At 58.9% G+C, this 17475-nt stretch overlaps 1 protein-coding gene across 1 annotated transcript in view; it reads left to right on the top strand.

Annotated features, from left to right (window-relative positions):
- Positions 1–6731: 6731 nt before the first annotated feature.
- Positions 6732–17475, top strand: part of NTN3 (netrin 3) — a 31975-nt gene continuing 21231 nt past the window's right edge. The window contains exons 1-2 of the mRNA XM_055708820.1: positions 6732–6865; positions 15918–16913. Coding sequence (XP_055564795.1) covers positions 15947–16913 — 967 coding nt within the window. The 5' untranslated portion in view covers positions 6732–6865; positions 15918–15946. The remainder of the gene's footprint in view (positions 6866–15917; positions 16914–17475) is intronic.

The following is a 17475-nucleotide window of genomic DNA, read 5'->3' as shown; positions in this document are numbered from 1 at the left end:
AGGCTGCTAGCAGAGCCTGCAGGGTACAGCTCGAGGCAAGTCTTAGCAGCAGCAGGTCCTGCTGCTTTGGGCTCCTGGGCCGGCATCTCTGTGCTGCAACTCGTGGGCCCAGCAGCAGCCTGGGAGCAAAACAAAGACACGCTGCACCATGCCCGCCTGAGTGGCAGAGGCATGGCCTGAGCTGCTGAGGCTTTCTGGAATCCCAGCCCAAATCTGCCTGCTGAAGGCTGAATCGGTTTGAAGCAAACAAGACACAAGCCAAACCTCAACTCCAGCCATGCTAAAGCCAGCCTAGCGAGCTGCTCCCAGCTTGTACAGGACAGCCTCCATCTGCCAGGCAGGTTTGTGGGCTTCTTCCCTCAGTGTCTGGCTGGGAACACCCCTGCGGCACCAGGAGCATGCGGCGCTCCGATTGCAACATCAGCAGCTGCTTTCTGTGGTGAACGCCTGCTTCTCCAACGCTGCGGACGAGGTGCTCTCCGTCAGCCAGATTCCTCCAGTGCACGAGGACATTGCCCAGCTTCTCCAGATCCCTGCAGGTAGCCCAAGGTTGTTCGGCACCTGACTGGAGCTGGGAAGTGAGGGCAGGCAGGAATAGGGTCCCTAGCACCCAAAGATACTGAGGTACCTGATGAGGTTAATTAACAGAGCTCCTTGTGCTAAAGCTTAGGTTTGCTGCTGACCTCAGGCCTGTGAGCAGCTTTTGGGGGCCTGAAAGGCAGTTCTGAAAGGTCGGGTGAGATGTTTTCCAGGAGAAACCCTTGCCCCACATCCACATAACCCTGCTCAGCAGAGATGCTGCTGGCAGGTAGCCCTGCTTGCCGAGAGACCCCGCCACGCAGGGAGCGTGCCGAGGGCTCCCCCATCACAAGTGCAGGCGTGCGAGACACCGCCCCGCATCCTCCCGCTGATGAAAACACAAATTTAGCCGCAAATGCCGCGGGGGACGGGTTTCCCCGCTCCCACCGTACGGAGCCACCCGCTGCAGGCTGCCGCCGCCCCTCCCCGCGCAAGCCCGGGGGCCAGCCCGCAGCGGCGGGGAAACGGCACCACCTCGCGGCTCCCGGCCGGGGCTGCGCTGCCAGCGGGCCCGCACCGGGGCTCGCCGCGCCGCACCGCCGCTCCCGGCGCCGGGGCTTGCCTGGCCGGCGCCCGCAGCCGCTGCTGCTGCGCCTGGGGACACGCGTGTCCCTTTGCTTGCCGTGGGGAAGGGACTGCAGTGGCCGCAGCGCAGGGGGTGGCCGCAGGCAGGCTGGTAAGGTGAGCTGGGGTGGTGAAATTCTGGAGCGACCCGCAGCCGCGGCAGCGCAACGGGGGCAGTTAAAAACGAACCGTAGGGTGGCTGGGCAGGGCCAGGCGCGGGGCTTGCAGCTCAGAAAGCTGCCGGGGGCAGAAAGAGGCACGAAACCCCCTCCTGAACCCCGCGAACAGCTGCTTGCTGGGCCTGGCGGCCTGCAGTTAAGCAGCTCCAGGAATTCAGCATTGCCCAGGGCATGCCTGCACCTCGGCAGTCAGCAGAGCAGGAACATGCCAGTCCCTTCGTCCTGGGGCGAGGGCAGCCACAGCCACAGGGAGATACCAGTCCTGGGGCGAGGGCAGCCACAGCCACAGGGGGTAACGCAGAGCTGGAAGAGCAGGACCTGAGGTGCCTGCAGAGCTGCAGCTTGCTGGGGTCACAGAGGGTGTCTGGGGAGGTGTTGCACGTACTTCCTGGCTTCTTCACCCTCCTCCTGCAGCATCCCCCCAGCCCAAGGCTGGGAAAGGTGACAGCACTGGCACGTGGCCTCAGCACAGACTGCTTGCAGGTTCAGCACCCCTCCAGCCTCCCCCTGGCTCGGTCCTGCTGGGGAGGGAGGCTGCAGGGCAGGCTAGCCCTTGGTCTGCCCCAGCTTGGTTTTGTGCTTTTAGCTAAAGCTCTGGCTCCGTGCCTGGCCCGTGCCATGTTATTGTACAGCCTCCTCTGAGCGGAGTGAGCAGGGTCAGGGCAGGGAAAAATACATGTAGCATCACTATGCAGAGGTGTTACATGCTGGATGTTGCAGTGATGTTGTACCTTGTTTCTTTTTCCCAAGCCAGGTTCATTGCACATCTTTCAACTGACAATCCCTATCCCCACCGGAGTCTGGTGCTCATGTCTGCTTATGCTTGGAAGCACGTATCTATGTCAGCGGTGAAATGGCTCGTGTATAAATGAGACTCGAGCCCCAGATGCTCAGCTTTCCCCTGGGAGATGGCAGGCGGAGGCAAAGGTGTGTGCCTGTCTGTGTTTTTGTCTGTGGCAATGTTATGCTGATTTTACACAGGCTCATAGGGGCACCCAGACCTGAAAACTTCATTGCGAGCTGTCCCCATTGACCCTCCCGGGTGGCAGAGAAGAGTTACTATGGCACAGAGCAGTGCTGCTGGTCCCCAGGAAACGCCCATTTGGGCTGGCCCTATACCCCCACTGTACTCAGACCCTGGGTGCTGCCTGCACCTGGACCCCAGGGTGGGCAGGCAGCCTAGGACGTCTCTGTTCTCCAGCCAGTGCAGACTGAGAGGAAAGACTTACCGCACCGTGGGTGTGCTGTGCCTGCAGGAAGGCTGGTAGTGAGCAGGAGGCTCAGGGCTGGAGGGCATGGTCCCCCAAGGGCTCATGAGCTGCAGGGGAATCCCAAGCCACTGGCATGATGGAGCTGTGGCAGGATACCTTGAGCAAAGCACACCCCATGAGGCAGGGTGTTCGTACCTCACTGCATGCCCTGGCAAGACCGTGTCTCAGTTCCTGGGGATAGTTGGGGAGACCTGCACTCCAGAAGAAGCCAGTTATGGTGACAGGCTCTAAACACAGCATGGGAAGGGAGATGGGTCTGCCGGGAGACTGGCAGCCCAGCAAAGGAGGCAGTGTAGGTGGCCTTTGAAGAGTAAATGGCACAGAAAGAAGGGGAAATGTGAGAATTATGGAATCACCTTGAAGACGACCCAGTGGCTAAAATGGGGGTCTCTTATCTTACTGCACTGGGCAGGGGCCTGTGGGACCAGCCAAAGGAAAGAGTCCTCCCTTCTGGCAGCAAACCTCTTCCTTCTCCAGTGAAGAGATTAAAGAAGGACTTGGGGAAGTTGGTAAATAGGGTCTCTTCCCTGCCTGCCTAGCAGGACGGCAGGAGCCCGCCTGGGAATGGGAACCTCCACCTCTCCTTTCCTAAACGGCGGGATGCAGAGGCAGCAGGGTGCTGGAGCTGCTGGTGCCCACGCATCCTCCTCTCTCCAGTGGGGCTGGGGGCTGTGGCCATCCTGCTGCGGGTCTGGCAGGGGTGCCACCTTGGGGTGCCCGGCCCTCGCACCGCCGTCCCTCCCCGCCCCCGCTCCGGCCCCCCCTGCCGCCGCCCCCAGCCGCAGCTGAGCGGGAGGGCAGGGGGTGACCCCGGCTGCCGGGGTGGCCCCGTGGCTGGCCGGGGTGGCCCGTGGCTGGCCCGCACCGCTCGCCGCGTCCCCGCCAGCCCAGCAGAGGGCAAGCGAAGGCCGCGCATCGCCCGAGCGGGGGCTGCCGGCGGCGTTCACAGCCCGGGCTGCCGGGGGGCGGGCGGCTGTCGGGGGGCAGAGCTCATCGCAGGCCGAGGGCAAAGGCCACGCACGTCCCCTGCACGGCTGGACCGACTGTGAGCGTGTGTGGCGGGGGGATGTGCGGTACTGATTGCAGAGAGGGTGCGGGAGCTGGGGTTGCTCAGCCTGGATGACAGAAGGCTGCGGGGACATCTACTGCGGCCCTTGGACATATATAAGAAAGACGGAGTGAGACTTTTTACCGAGGCCTGTAGTGACAGGAAAAGGGGCAGTGGTTTTAAATCGACAGAGGGTAGGTTTGGATTGGACATAAGGAAAAAAACTCTTTACCCTGAGGGTGGTGAGACAGCGGAACAGGTTGCCCAGAGAAGTTGTGGATGCCCCATCATTGGAAGTGTTTGAGGTCAGGCTGGATGGGGCTTTGAGTGACCTGGTCTAACAACAGAAGGCCCTGTGGTGGGGTTGGACTAGACGGTCTTTAAAGGTCCCTTCAACCCAGACCATTCTGTGATTCTATATCTGCCCCAGCTGACTTGGTGCTGGAGCCACAGCTTTTGCTCCAACAGCTTACGGATGTCCGTATCCTTCCAGCAATCCTTTGTTAAATGAGAAGCCTGGCTGGCACCAGATGTCATGCCTTCACATGGCATGAGGAGCAGGAATGGATGCACATGCAGAACAGAAGCTTGCAGGGGGCAGAGCTTCCTGCAGACACCAAGGATGCAGAAACCACCAAGTGCATTTGCCTTCTCCTCCTCCCAGCCCTTGGAAATCTGTCCAGGAATGCAGTGAGCACTGGGTACCCAGTTCATGGTAATGTTGGTGTGCAGAGGGACACCCAGCAGGGTCTCAGCAGTCCGATTCCTACTACAGCTTGTGCTCCATCCCTGCTGATATCCTCAGCATCCCCTGTTTGCCAAACCCAGATTCATGTTTTTTTCTCAGACTCTTCATCCTGCAAAGAGGGAGTGTGCAGGGAACAGCGGAAATGGGGAACCAGGAAACAGCTTCTGTCCTTCTCAGCTGGGTTTTCACTGATGTGAAGTCTGCAGACACCAGTCCCAGGACTTCCTCGTATGGTGGCCAGCACCTCTAACATAATGTTTGAGTCCCAAGGCAGGGATGTCTGATGAGTGTGAAAACAGCAGCACTGAGTTTGTGGTGACACAGTCCCCCGGCTCAGCACCACCCTGGAACAGCCAGGCTTAGCATCACAGCTCATGTTCATGGTAGTCCTTGTGCTTTCTGGTGAGGAAAACACCTTCAGGTCCATCCCTGCCACAATTCCTGTTTTACGTCACCTCAGGATCTTCAAACCATACCCTCTTTCGCCCCATGGTCATCCCAGCCTGTTCCCAGCCCCATGCATACAGTCCCTCACTTTCCTGACAATCGCTGGCCTCACTCTGTCCCACACTCTGATCTAGCCCCACGAAAAGCAAATGCTGGCCCTGCACTTGCTTCTCTGTGATCTGCATCTGGGCTGCTGGGACTTTGTGGCTTGGCCTCCTGGCTTTCTGAATGCACAAGTGTCACAGAGAGAGACAGAAGATACAGAACACCCATGGCATTGGGCTTATAGACCCTTGAGGTTCCCCTGCCCCATCACTCAGTGAAGCTTTACCCTTCCTTATCCACGTCCCTGCTGCTGGAATAAGTGGAGAATGCTTTTTGTGCGACAAGGCTGAGAGCAGCAAACTGTGTTTCCCCTGGGACTTGTGGCCAGCTGGGGTCTTCTCCCTCAGCAAGCATCTGCCAGCCGGCTGGGGAGAGTGCTTCTGCAACCTGCTGCCCTGGAGCAACAGGATGTGGGTAACCAGGGATCCTCTGGGAGCGGGGTGATGCTGGCCTGGAGCCTGGGAGGTAACGGGTGAGCACAGCACCAGCATCTTGCCCTTCTCCCCACCTCCAGTACCCTCCCGAGTCCTTGCATCCATTGCAAGGGCATCAACAGAAGGACGTTCCCCAGGCCATGCTGGAAGGTGTGGGGGCTGCAGGGCTGCGAACGTGACCCCAGTGAGCAAGGGGATCCAGGTCCAGGTTTTCTGCTCTCCTCCAGCGCCTCACACAAATGCTGATTAAATTAGTTTCACCTTTTTCCTGCCCCGCACGCAGGTGGCCGCGGGCGGGGGAGGGGGGGTAGGTGCAGACCCTCCTGGGGAAGCCCGGAGGCAGCTGTGCCGGGCAGCCTCTCACAGCAGAAATTGGAAATGCCCCCATTTTTCTCCCCCACCCCCGACCAGAAATCAGAGGCCAAGGCCAGCCCCGGTGCCGCAGCACGTGAAAAGCCCCCGCATCACGGGATGGAGCAGAGACTCTATCCTCCTCCATAAGAGGAGGCTGCTTCCCGCCTGGTAAATCCCTCATTTCTTCTGCTTTGGGAAGCCGGGGGAGGATTATCAGCCGCCTGCCTTGCGGTACCGGCTGAACTCTCGGCGCGCTGGGCTGTCGCTCCGGAGCTGCCGGTGCGCCCGGGGTGATGGACCCGCTTCGGGCAAAACCAGTTCCCGGGGGCGCGGTGGGGCTGGCCGGGCGGCAGGTGGGAGTTCGCGGGCGCCGGGACCCCCGCGGCAGCGCCCCGATGGGGAGGGCTGTCCGCCGGCGGGGCGGCCCCTTCCTCCCCTCCCGGCCCTCCCGGCTCCCGGCCCCTTCCCGCTCCGCTCCCGGCGGGGCGGCCGCGGCGGCGGGAGGGTGGAGGCAGGGCTGGCAGCGCCGCGGCGGGCGGCGCACACACGCACACACACCTCCCTGCATGTGATTAAATGGCTCGAAATCTGCTTCTGATTTCCTCGGGGAGGTGACTTTTCCCGTCTTTTCAACCCGGGATTTATTGGAGCCTTTTTACTCCGCTTCCAGGCAGCGGTCGGGGCTCAGTTTCTCCACTTCTTGCTTTTTTTTTTTTTTTTTTTTTTTGTTTTTTTTTTTTTTTTTGTTTTTCCCTTTTCTCTCCTTTTCTCCCTTCCCTCCCTCCCTCTCGCAGCCGGAGCAGCCGCGGGCGGTGCGGCGGAGCGGGCGGGAGCACGGCCGGCTGCGGGCACGGCGCTGGGGACCCGCCCGCACCGCCGGGAGCGGCACTCCCGCTTTGCACTATTTCGCCTTATTCTGCTTTCTTTTCTAACCCCCCCCCGGCCCCTCTTCCCTGGCAATTTGTTACTATTACGCTTTTTTTTTTTTTTTTTTTGGTGTGTGTGTTGCGATCAGCCAAGGGAAGGGGGACCTGCCCCCACGCCCGCCCTGCGGCTGCTGCGGCGGCCCCGGCTCCTCTCGCCGCCTGCCCCCCGGACCTGCTGCCCGGACCGACCCCGCTACCTGCGCGGCCGCGGTAAGCTGCGCTTCCAACTTCCCGGCGCCGGCGGCCCTGGCCGAGCAGCTCCCTGCTCTCCTCCCCGCCGCCCCCTCCCTCGTTGCCTTTTATTCCTCCCTCTTCCCACTCCCCCCACCCTCCCTTTATTCCCCTTTCCATCCTTTCACCGCCGAAACCGGGACCTCCCCGCAGCGGGGCCGGGGGTGCCGCCCGTCCGCAGCCGAGCCCCGCTGCCGGCCCCGCGCAGCCCCGACCGCTCCGCGCTTTGTCCCGGCCCGGCTCGCTGCCACCGCCCCGGCGGGGGGGACGCGGGGGTGCTCGGCGCTGGGCGAAGCCTCGCAGTGTCGCAGGCCCCCCCCCCACCCCCCCGCCTTTGCGCGGAGCTGCTGGGGGGACCGGAGCCCGCCGAGGCGCTGAGCCCTGGCACCCACCGGCGACGGGAGCGCTGCCTGGCTGCTGCCCGCAGTGCCAGCCCCGGCTGGCCGGGCACACACGTGCTCCCTGCCTGCAGCTCCTGCCTGGCCTTCCTCCGCTCAGGTCTCCGCTGGCCTTTCTCTGCTCAGGTCTCCACCACCACAAAGCCACTGGGCACTTTGACGGGGTGGCTTTGCCCTCACCACCAACCCATGCGTGAGGCTGCTGCTGGTCCCTGCCCAGCACAGCTGTCTGAGAGACACCCCCGCTGTGAGGCAGCTCGGTGGGGGGGGTCCCTCTGGAAATCACTCCCACACCATGTCCTCAGCTGTGTTGCAGTCCTGGGGCCAGGCTGGGTGAGACTCCCCAGCACCCTGCCCCAAATGACAGCTGGGGTGAGGCTGGCAGTTCTGGCTGGGGCATGGGTGAGTGGGTGGTGGCACAGGCAGAGTGGAAGCTAGGCTGTGTTTGGTGGGTTTGTTTCTGCTTTTCTGCCTCAGGGCTGCTGAACCCTTGTTTCTTCAAAACGCTGTCCCTCTGGCAGCTTCCCCGGCCCACTGGAGAGTGGGTGGATGGAAATACCTTTCTTGGGATAAGGAATAACTGGCATGATGGGGGACGTGGCGCTCAGCAGTCTGCTGCCTTGCTTGGCTCTCGCTGAGCAGTGTTGGGTGAGGAAGGCCCCGTGGGCAGCAGCAGGAGCTCTTCCGGCAGTGCAGCGGTCCTGCCGGATTGCCGTTCAGCCAGGCAGCACTTGTGCATGGATTCTCCTCTCTCAGATGACCTCACCCCATGATCATACGGGATGTAAACCAGGCTGAGCATCCCTGTCTCCATCCATGCTGTTAGTGTCGAACCTGTAGTCGGGCTGAAATGATACTGAGTGTAGACCTGGATGTGCAAACCCCGGATGGCTGGAAATGACACAGATCCTTCTCCCCTGGTCAAGTTTTCTGGTGCCTGCTCTCAAAGCCAGGAGAGGCTGGAGCTCCCTGTAACTAGTGTAGCCGGGCTGTGGCTTGAGACATGCTTTGAAAACACCCTCCAAGGTGTTTGGATGGTGGAGGGCAACTTTTTTTTTTTTCTGCAATATTCCATTTATAAAACAGAGGGAGCTGCTGTGCTTTTCTGATCACCTGGTTGGAGCAAGCTGGTGAGGGGACAGGAGGTCCAGCGGTCCAAACGCAGAGTGGGCTGCGGGGGTCCAAACAGCCCTTCCTCCTCCACCTGTGTGTGGAAGGAGGAAGGCGAGTAGCATTGCTGCAGAGAAGAGAGCAGGTGTAACACGGGGTTGGGAAGAAGCAGAGGTAAGTCTGGAGTCTGGGGAAGAAAGAAGCCAGACACAGGGATGCAGCTGTGGCCTGAAGCGAGGAGCCCACTAGAAATGCAAGCTGATGGGAATCTAGGCTGAGGAGCATTGCTGTTGCTCCTTGGGTGCCAGAACATGTCTTCAGCCTGGGCTGGTTGGAACAGAGGTCCCACATTGGGTGGCAGCTGGCAGAGGTGTGGATCTGAGCAGGGTTTCCCAGCCCTGAAGGAGGTGAGTGTTGGTGCAGACCCTGGGGCATGTGCTGAGACAGCTTGGTCTTCCTTCTGCAGGGAAGCAGCCCGCCATGCTGAGGGTGCCCACGGCACCTCTGCCTCCTGTTCCCCCACCCTGTTAGTCAGGCCCCGCTCCATAAGGAAGCAATTATTTTGTGCCCCCATGAGCCCCTCCCTGAGCCTGCGCAGGACACTTGTGCTCAGTATGGAAACGCGACAGATTTTCCATATTCCGCTTTGCCCCGTGATGTTTAAAAACGTACGTGACGGCCTCTTCCAAATGCTGCAGACTTGGCTGGCACTCAAGCAATAACAGGCTGTGTGACACCAGGGGCATGAAATATCGTACCAATAGCCAGGGCGAGGCGAGGGGGAGGCGGGGAAGAAAAAAAATGAGATGTCAAAGTGCAGCATGTTTCCGGCCCCGTTGTTGTGAGCCATCCTCTACCCGATGTGAGAGATCTTTCAAAGCTGGCCAAATGTTGTCATCTCTGAATACCATTTTAAATATTCATCCAGACTATTTTCAACATCTGTGCCCGGCATGTTGTGAAAAGGCAACGAGGGACGTTATGGAAACCAGATCACTTTATTCCCATATGGAGTGGAAAGGGGTTGAAGTGATGAGGACTTCTGGGCTGGGACCACGCAAGTCCCATGCATCTGCTGGGAGCAGCAGGAAGAAAGCCCTCTGCACCTTGAGGGATGCTCTGGGAGCATGTGGCAGAGCTGAGCAGCGTGGCAGGAGTGTGGAAAGGGGTTCAGGGAGGTGGGGTGGGATTAGAGTGGGGCAAAGCAACAAGTCAAGCAGTAGTAGAGGTTAATAAATAGGGTAGCATCAAGGCAGGCATGCTTTCTGCTCCTGCAAGGCCGGAGGCTCCAGATGTCTCCTTGAGCTGCTGTTGCATTGGGAGTGTGAGGAGGAGATCTCTGGCTTGCGCTGGCCAGGGGATGCGAGAGTGTTGTAGCAAAACAGATTCAGCTCCACAGCATGTGGGTGATAACATGCTTAAATCATTGTGACTTATGAATTACCAAAACGGGTGAGCAGGGACGCATCTGGGCATTCCAGCCTCTCACAGCTCTGTGCACATGGTTGGGTAGCCCAGGGACTGTTTGTTTTGTAGTGGATTTCTTTCTTCCCCCTGCCACCCCCCCCACCCCCCCCCCTTTTTTTTTTTAGTTGTTTTCGATAACCTAGGAAATCTGGGCTCCATTTCTGCCTTTTGTAACGTCAGGCAGCAACTAATTCAAGCCAGGCCAGATTCTGACCACAGGTATGCCAGTGTAAATTTGAATGGAGTCGCTTACGTCTTGGTTTGGCCCGATCTGAATGGAGTTACTTCTGGCTGATGCCAAACGGGCTGAGGTCAGAATCTGGCCCATCCTTTCCTGCGTGCAGTGTAATTTGTATGCGTCTCCTGGCACTGCTGGGGTATCGTATGGCTTGTGTAATTCTGGCTCCGGCCTGCCAGAGTGCATTGCAGTATCTATCGCCAGGAGTGCCTGCTGCAGGAAGGCACTGCCGTGTAATTGCCCATGTGAGCTGCACATACTTTGGGGAGCAGGGTTGGAAAGCTTGAGGGGCTGCCCAGAGCACTTGGTTCCATGGATCCATAGTGCTTGGAAGCTTCTGATTTAAATATCAGAAGAGAGGAGGGAGATTGTAAAGAAAAGCAAGGCATCTCCTTGGTGCCATTAGCTGCGTCCCAAGTGGGCACCCGTTGCTCCATTAGTGGCTGGGAGGCAATTAGTACTGCCCGCCTTGCTGTGTCCCTCTGGCCTCTCCCCACCGTGCGCACTCCCTCCTGCCAGGAAGCCGAGCCTGGTCCCAGTGCCTTGGCTGCGTGGGGTTTTTCCTTTCATTTTAAATACTTCTCAGTTGTGTTTTTTTGTCACAGCGACACATGGAATGATTTATCCATGGCCGGAGCACAGTTTGGTCCTGACGTGTTCTGCTTGCTGCATCCCCCCACTCAACATCTGCCAGCTGGCACGGTGGCTGAGGGACTGGTGCTCATGGAGGGGAGGGGGGCAGAGGGACCTGGGGACCCTGGCAGCTCCCCAGGATGGGTGCTATTTATGGGGCTGGAGCAGATCTGTAGTGGGTTGCTCCCACAGCACAAGTGGCAAGGGAGAGGTGATGCCCTTGGAAGGCCCTAATGAGGTAGGAATGTGCAAGGTCTAAAAGCTTATACATCCTTATTAAGGGACATGTTGGCCATTTGTGCCCGGCTGCAGCTTCTCAGCACGCTGCTCCTCTTCTGCTTTGAGTCTCCTCCCCTCCCATCTCACCAGTGCCCTCCTGCACAGAGGACACCAGAGCTGCTGGCAGGCTTTACTGGGGGTGGCACAGCTCACGGAAGAGCAATCCTCATGGATCAGCCCTATTTGAGCACTTTGGATCTATTTGCTGGGTCCACTCAAGCAGCCGGGTCCTTTGGTCCTTGCCTGGGGTTTCTCTACCCACTGCTTCATGGCTATGTTGTGCCATGAGGGGCCTTTTGGTGCCCTGTGTGGGTGGGTGGCTCTGTCGTTGCCCAGTGCTGGCACTTAGGAGTTCATCCCTGTGCACAGGGTGATGCAGCACCTTGTGGAAAGCAGGCATCCCCATCTCAACCATTTGCAAGTGAGGCCATGTGCTTTCCTAAGGTGATGCGAGCACCCCACGCACTGTGCTGCCCTGGCCTGGAGGAGAAACCCAGCCCACTGCACCATGCCAGCAGCATCGCAGAGGACCCAGGGGAGCAGCACAGGTCCCTGGCAGGAGGGCACCATTCCCCTGCCATCCCTTGGGGCTTTCCCCTTCCCCTACCAGGCAGTGCTGGCTGCTCAGCTTTAGCCATCTCCTGTCCTCTAAGCCCACATTTTTTGGTAGCAGGGCTGCAGTGGCTGGTGGAGCACCACTCAGGCTGCTCACACCTCCCCCCTCAGCTTTAATTAGAGAAGGCTGCTCCCGTGCCACAGAGGTCCTGGGATCAAATCTGGCTAATAACCCCCTTCCCTTCCCGCCCTGTGTTGTTCCACTTAATCCTGTAATTACCTCTGCAAAGCTGTTGCTGCCCCTAGTCTACTGGGTGGTGACCCTGGGCCTGCTGTAGGCACCAGCGTCTGTATTTGGGAAAGTTTGTTCTCTTTGCCCTGGCTCACCTGCTGCACTTGCCTCAGTTTTGGGGACCAAGCACCCACCTGGTGGCTTGGCACCGGGAGACCTTGAGCTCTGGGCATGCATCTGTGCCCAGCATTGCTCTCAGCAGCACTGCCTCCCGAGAAAGTGATGGAAAAGGGAACCCACAGTGGGCTGGAGCATCACCCCGACAAGCCTCCCACAAGGCAGGGAAATGCTGCCGGCTGCTTTGGGAAGCGTGTTGCTGTAGGGAGAAGGGGTGTGGAGGTGCTGGATGCGGTAGCTAATTTTTTTTTAAAACACTTCTGAAGCGCTATGGCGGCATGACTTCCTTCCAAACCGCACGGCTGTTAGCATTCCCCGAGCGGAGGAGTGAGGAAATCGCCCACCTCAAAAATGCAGCCACTTCTGGGGAGGAGCTGGGAGGGTGGCTGCTTCCTCGGGTGCTGCTGGTGGCCAGGAGCTGGCGGCCACCCGAGAGCCTTGCTGGGGACACCTTTGGGATGTTGTCCCTGGGAGATGCACCCCATTGCTTATGTTCCTCCTTGTGCTGGATCCAAGCGGGTGCTGGGCTGGATTCAGCGCCGAGGGGCTCATCTCCTTTCTCCCTGCTTAGTCAGCAGTGTCTCCATTTGATCTGATCCAGGGGCAGTGAAGATGGGAAGTGGAAAGGGGGGGCATATGGGGGCCGGGAGGAGAAATACCCACTCCCAGGCCTCTGGCAGTTTGCCGACAGTCCCGGGGTCACTCTGAATATGCATACAAGGGAGCAGATTGCCCTCCTCTCTGATACGGAGGTGAGGTCTGCAGAGACCACCGGCCCCGGCTCTCTTTCAGCGGGATAATGGGGTGAGCCGAGCGCGGAGCGTGCGTGCCTGTGTGTGGTCTTGCAGATGATAATGATTTCCATTCATGCCCTGCCTCTGCAGCGCCGATGCACTGCTGGGTGAGCATTGGCTCCCCGGCGGCTGCTCCTCAGCAGGAGCAGAGACCCCAAAAGTTGGGTACTGAATCTCTGGAGCTTTTGCTTTGGTCTGGCTGGCAGGAGGGATGGAGTTTGCCAGCGGGGCAGGGAGAATGGGCAGGAGATGCTGGTGCTCCCCATGTGCCCCAAAAGCAGTGGTAACCCTAGCCTGGGTCCTGGAGCTGCTGCCCCCACCCCTGCTTGTAACACCTTCACCTCTGGGCTCTCCCCTTGCCATTACTGTTGCTGGTTCTGTCTCTCTCCCCTGGGCAGGGTTTCCCCTTACCTTTGTGTGTTACCAAACAGGGAATTAAAAGGTATTTGCAGGTGGCACATTTGAGCATGGCCCTAATCCTGTCCCATTGCTGCCATGTAGCAGAGAGGAGGTGGAGAAGATCCTCCTTAGCAGGGTTTAGTGGGTACTTTGTCCAATACTCCCTGAGTCCCCCTGGGGTGGATGGATGCAGCTGCTGAGGCATCCCCAGGGGTTTCTCCTAGCTCCTCCCAGCGCAAAGGTCTTCCCATGGGGTTGTCCTCATGCTATGTACTGCCTTGGGGCTGGTGGGATGGGAGGTAGTGGTGGCTGCACCTGGCTGGGTCCCTTTCTGTGGGGTGCACCGTGGGATGGGGATGAAGGAGAAGCTGGCAGCATCACAGGACTGAAGGGGTTGTGCTGGTCTCTGCAGGTACATACATGGCCAGGTCTTGTCGGGCATTGCAGGGGGATAGGTCAGCTTTTTGCAGCCTGCTGTGCTGGATGTGAGTACAGAAGCAGGGCTCTGGCTTGCTGCTCTGCGCCAGGCAGGTGCTGGGGATGGTCCCGTCAGGATTGCATTAGCAGGGTCAGCCAGGTGCTGTCTTCACTCAGGTTCCCAGACAGGCAGACACTGGGGAGCTTGCAGCAGCTGTGGCTTTGCCTCCTGCCCAGGAGGCAGCTGCCTGCAGTGGGGCTGGGGCTCCCGACAGAGCCTGGTGGGCTTCCTGCAGCAGGGAATGCTCTTCACTGCCTGGTGCTTGTGGCAAGGTGCTTCCTTTGCTGTGTTGATTGCTCCATCCTTGCAGCTCACCCTTCTACTCCTGCAGCCCTTGCCTGCAGCCTGCTCCTCGAGTAGGGGGTTCTCGGTAATCCAGGTGCTCCAGGGACAGCATCCCTCATCTTGTTGCCTGCTGGCTGCCCAGCCACCGCGCCATAGGCTGGTGTCCCCAAAAGGCTCCACAGCACTGCCGGATAGCGGGGGACTCACTGCTGGGGTGATGCAGAGACCACCAAGGCAGCCACCAGTTTTTCAGCACTGAGCATCTCCTTTTCCATCAGCAGAGGATTAAGCAGTGAGAAACTGGCACAGAGGTGGCAGGGCCAGGATTCGTCCTGGAGGAGATGCCCAGGGATGGGCTGAGACCCCCGTCCTCACTCCTGCCTCGGCGGGCACAGGCTCTAGCACTGGCTGAGCAGCTGAGCATGGCTTGGAAGGGAGGAGCTTCCCCCCATTTGCGGTTTGGCAGCTCAGAAACAGGCAGCTTTCTTCCACAGCCATGCTCCTTTCCTTTTTTTTTTTTTTTATTTTTGGTAAAAGGGGAAAAAAAACCCCAACCAAACAAAAAAACCCAGATCATTTGAAATGGGCTGTTCCCTGCCGGCCTCCTTTGGCCAGTGTGGGCAGCTGGACCGGCAGGAGTGGTGCTGGGGGCTGTAGATGGGAAGCGCAGCATCTGCTATGCTGGGTCATGCTGCCGGCACAGGCCTTTGTTCCTGAGAGTGAAGTGCAAAACTCTGTAAGGATTCACTAGTGGGAGAAGGGACAATGAGAGGATCCCCTCCACCTGCCCTGCCTGTGCCACAGGCTGGCAGAGGCCAGAGAACCTGGCTTGGTGGCTGGGGTGGACAGTGTGGCCCCTCCAGCCAAATGTGGGATGGCAGGTCTGATGCCATCCATCAGCTCAGCCAGGCAGCTCAGGTCTCTGCCGCCAGCTGCAGTGTTTGGGGCCATTCTCAAGTGAATCTGTGAGGAATGGCAGTTTGCATGATGCTAAGGATGTGGCATGGCCGATCTGTATCTTGTGGGATGCTCCTGCTGCAGCTGGAGTTGGTGGGAGGGGACATGAACTCCAGCTCCTCTTCCACCCTCCAAGCCAGCGATGATATGGGAGATGGGCCGTGTCCCCTGGGAGCCACCCAGCACCCCTTACCCTATGCTGCAGCTGCTGGGAGAGGAGCTCAGCCAAACCCTGCATTTGGTCCTTGCCTTTCCCTCCATTAACAGACAGGCCAGACCCAAACCTGGGTTTCTTGGGGGTGAGGCCAGAGTCACCTCCCTTTGCCACTGGGAATGCTCAGGTAGTGTGGCAGTGGGATCTGGAGGGGACCCAGTCCCAGCTTGGAGAAGCCACCATGTCCATGGTTAGCAGGATGCTGCTGGGGCTGTGGCACAGCAGGGAAAGTCATGCTGGACCCAGGAGCCCTGGGGCTTCATCCTGGAAAGCTCCTGCCTGTTGCAAAATGTCCCTGTAAGTTGTTTTTGCTGCTGCTCCTTTCTCCTGCACTGGCAGGAGCTGTTTCAGACCGCAGTTGGATAACCCAGAGCTCGCAGCTACTGTTGCAGCTGAAAGGTCTCCCTAGCTCTTCCCTGCCACCAGTCCTTGGCAACCGCGTGACAGCTGGGGCTGGTGGCAGATGTGAACAGTCTTGTCACCCCTGAGAGTTTATAAGAGGCTGGGGGAGGGCTGGACCCTAATTTCAATCTCCTCCTTCCAAAGCTAAGCTCCTTTTGCCATTTCCCGTGGTATTTCACTCTCGCTGATGAGCGGTGAAGGATGGGTGTGGATAAGGCAGTGCAAATTGCCTCCCTGCCCCGCTCCCAGGGTGCTGCATCAGTAGATGTGGGGTGGGAAGGTGGACACGGGTTGAGGGCCAGGCATGGGGGTGTTCCCCATCCCTTACTAGCCACCCTGCATGGGCAGTGCCACGGCCGTGTGGCTCCTGGCAGGGCTGCCAGTGCCATTTGCTCTTTCTGCTCTTGCCCTAGGGAGGAGCCTTTTCCCTCACCCTGGGAGGATGGAGGTCCTGCAGCTCCTGCGTCTGCTCCTCACCACCGCCATGCTGGGCCTCTCCCAGACAGTGAACCCCTTCATGGCCCAACAGACTCCACCAGACCCTTGCTATGATGAGAGCGGTGCTCCTCGCCGCTGCATCCCTGAATTTGTCAACGCTGCCTTTGGGAAAGAGGTTCAAGCCTCTAGCACATGTGGGAAGCCCCCGACACGGCACTGCAATGCCTCAGACCCCCGCCGAGCCCACCCACCCGCCTATCTGACTGACCTCAACACTGCATCCAACATGACATGCTGGCGCTCAGAGACCCTCCACCACTCGCCCCAGAATGTCACCCTCACCCTTTCCCTCGGCAAGAAGTTTGAGGTGGTCTATGTCAGCCTCCAGTTCTGCTCGCCCCGTCCCGAGTCAACTGCCATCCTGAAGTCCATGGACTATGGCAAGACCTGGGTGCCATACCAGTACTACTCCTCCCAGTGCCGTAAGATCTACGGCAAGCCCAGCAAAGCCACTGTCACCAAGCAGAACGAGCAAGAGGCTCTCTGCACTGATGGCCTCACTGACCTCTACCCCCTCACTGGTGGGCTCATTGCCTTCAGCACTCTTGATGGGCGACCCTCTGCCCAGGACTTTGACAGCAGCCCCGTGCTCCAGGACTGGGTGACGGCCACCGACATCCGTGTGGTCTTCAGCCGCCCACATCTTTTCCGTGACCTGGGCAGCCGGGATGCTGGTGAGGAGGAGGGAGGTACTGGCTCGACCCCCTATTACTATGCAGTGGGGGAGCTGCAGGTTGGTGGGCGTTGCAAGTGCAATGGACATGCAGCACGCTGCGTGAAGGACAAGGAGCAGAAGCTGGTGTGTGACTGCAAGCACAACACTGAGGGTCCGGAGTGTGACCGCTGCAAGCCCTTCCACTATGACCGGCCCTGGCAGCGGGCGAGCGCCCGGGAGGCCAACGAGTGTCTGGGTAAGTGCTTTTTAATTTTTTATTATTTTTTTTCTGGGGCTGAAACCCTAAAATGGGTTACTGGCGGAGGAACTGGTGGGTGCTGAGCTGAAGTGATGGAGCGTGCTTGTCTGGAAGTGCTGAGGAGCATCCCCCTTGCTGGAGGGCTGGGAAAGGCTCAAACATCTACCTGGTCTCTGCTGCAGGTGCTCACCCTCCAAAAAACCACTGGTGTCAGTAAACCTCGGTGTGGGATGCCCTGCAGGAGGTGTTTCCCTCGGGCAGTAAACCAGCAGTGCCTGTGCCAGGAGGGGCAATCATGGCAGGCCCCTGCGAGATGTGCTTTGAGGCAGGGAGCAGGCAGCAAAACCTGGCAGAGATTAGGGAAATACTCGAGATATCTCCATTCAACATTTCATCATCTGTGTTCAGTCTGGCACGGTGCTTTCCATGGTGCTTTTAGCTTTTCGGTCCTTGCAAAGGCTTCCATGAGTTAAAAATACCATCATTGAAATGAAACGTTTCTGAAGCGTCAAACTGGCGTTGCTTGGCTGTCCCGCTTGTGAATCTTTGTGAGATTTTA

The sequence above is a fragment of the Falco cherrug genome, chromosome 4 (assembly GCF_023634085.1).
Source record: "Falco cherrug isolate bFalChe1 chromosome 4, bFalChe1.pri, whole genome shotgun sequence".
NCBI classification, from domain to species: Eukaryota; Metazoa; Chordata; class Aves; order Falconiformes; family Falconidae; genus Falco; species Falco cherrug.
This window is presented reverse-complemented; position numbering and strand designations above follow the sequence as displayed.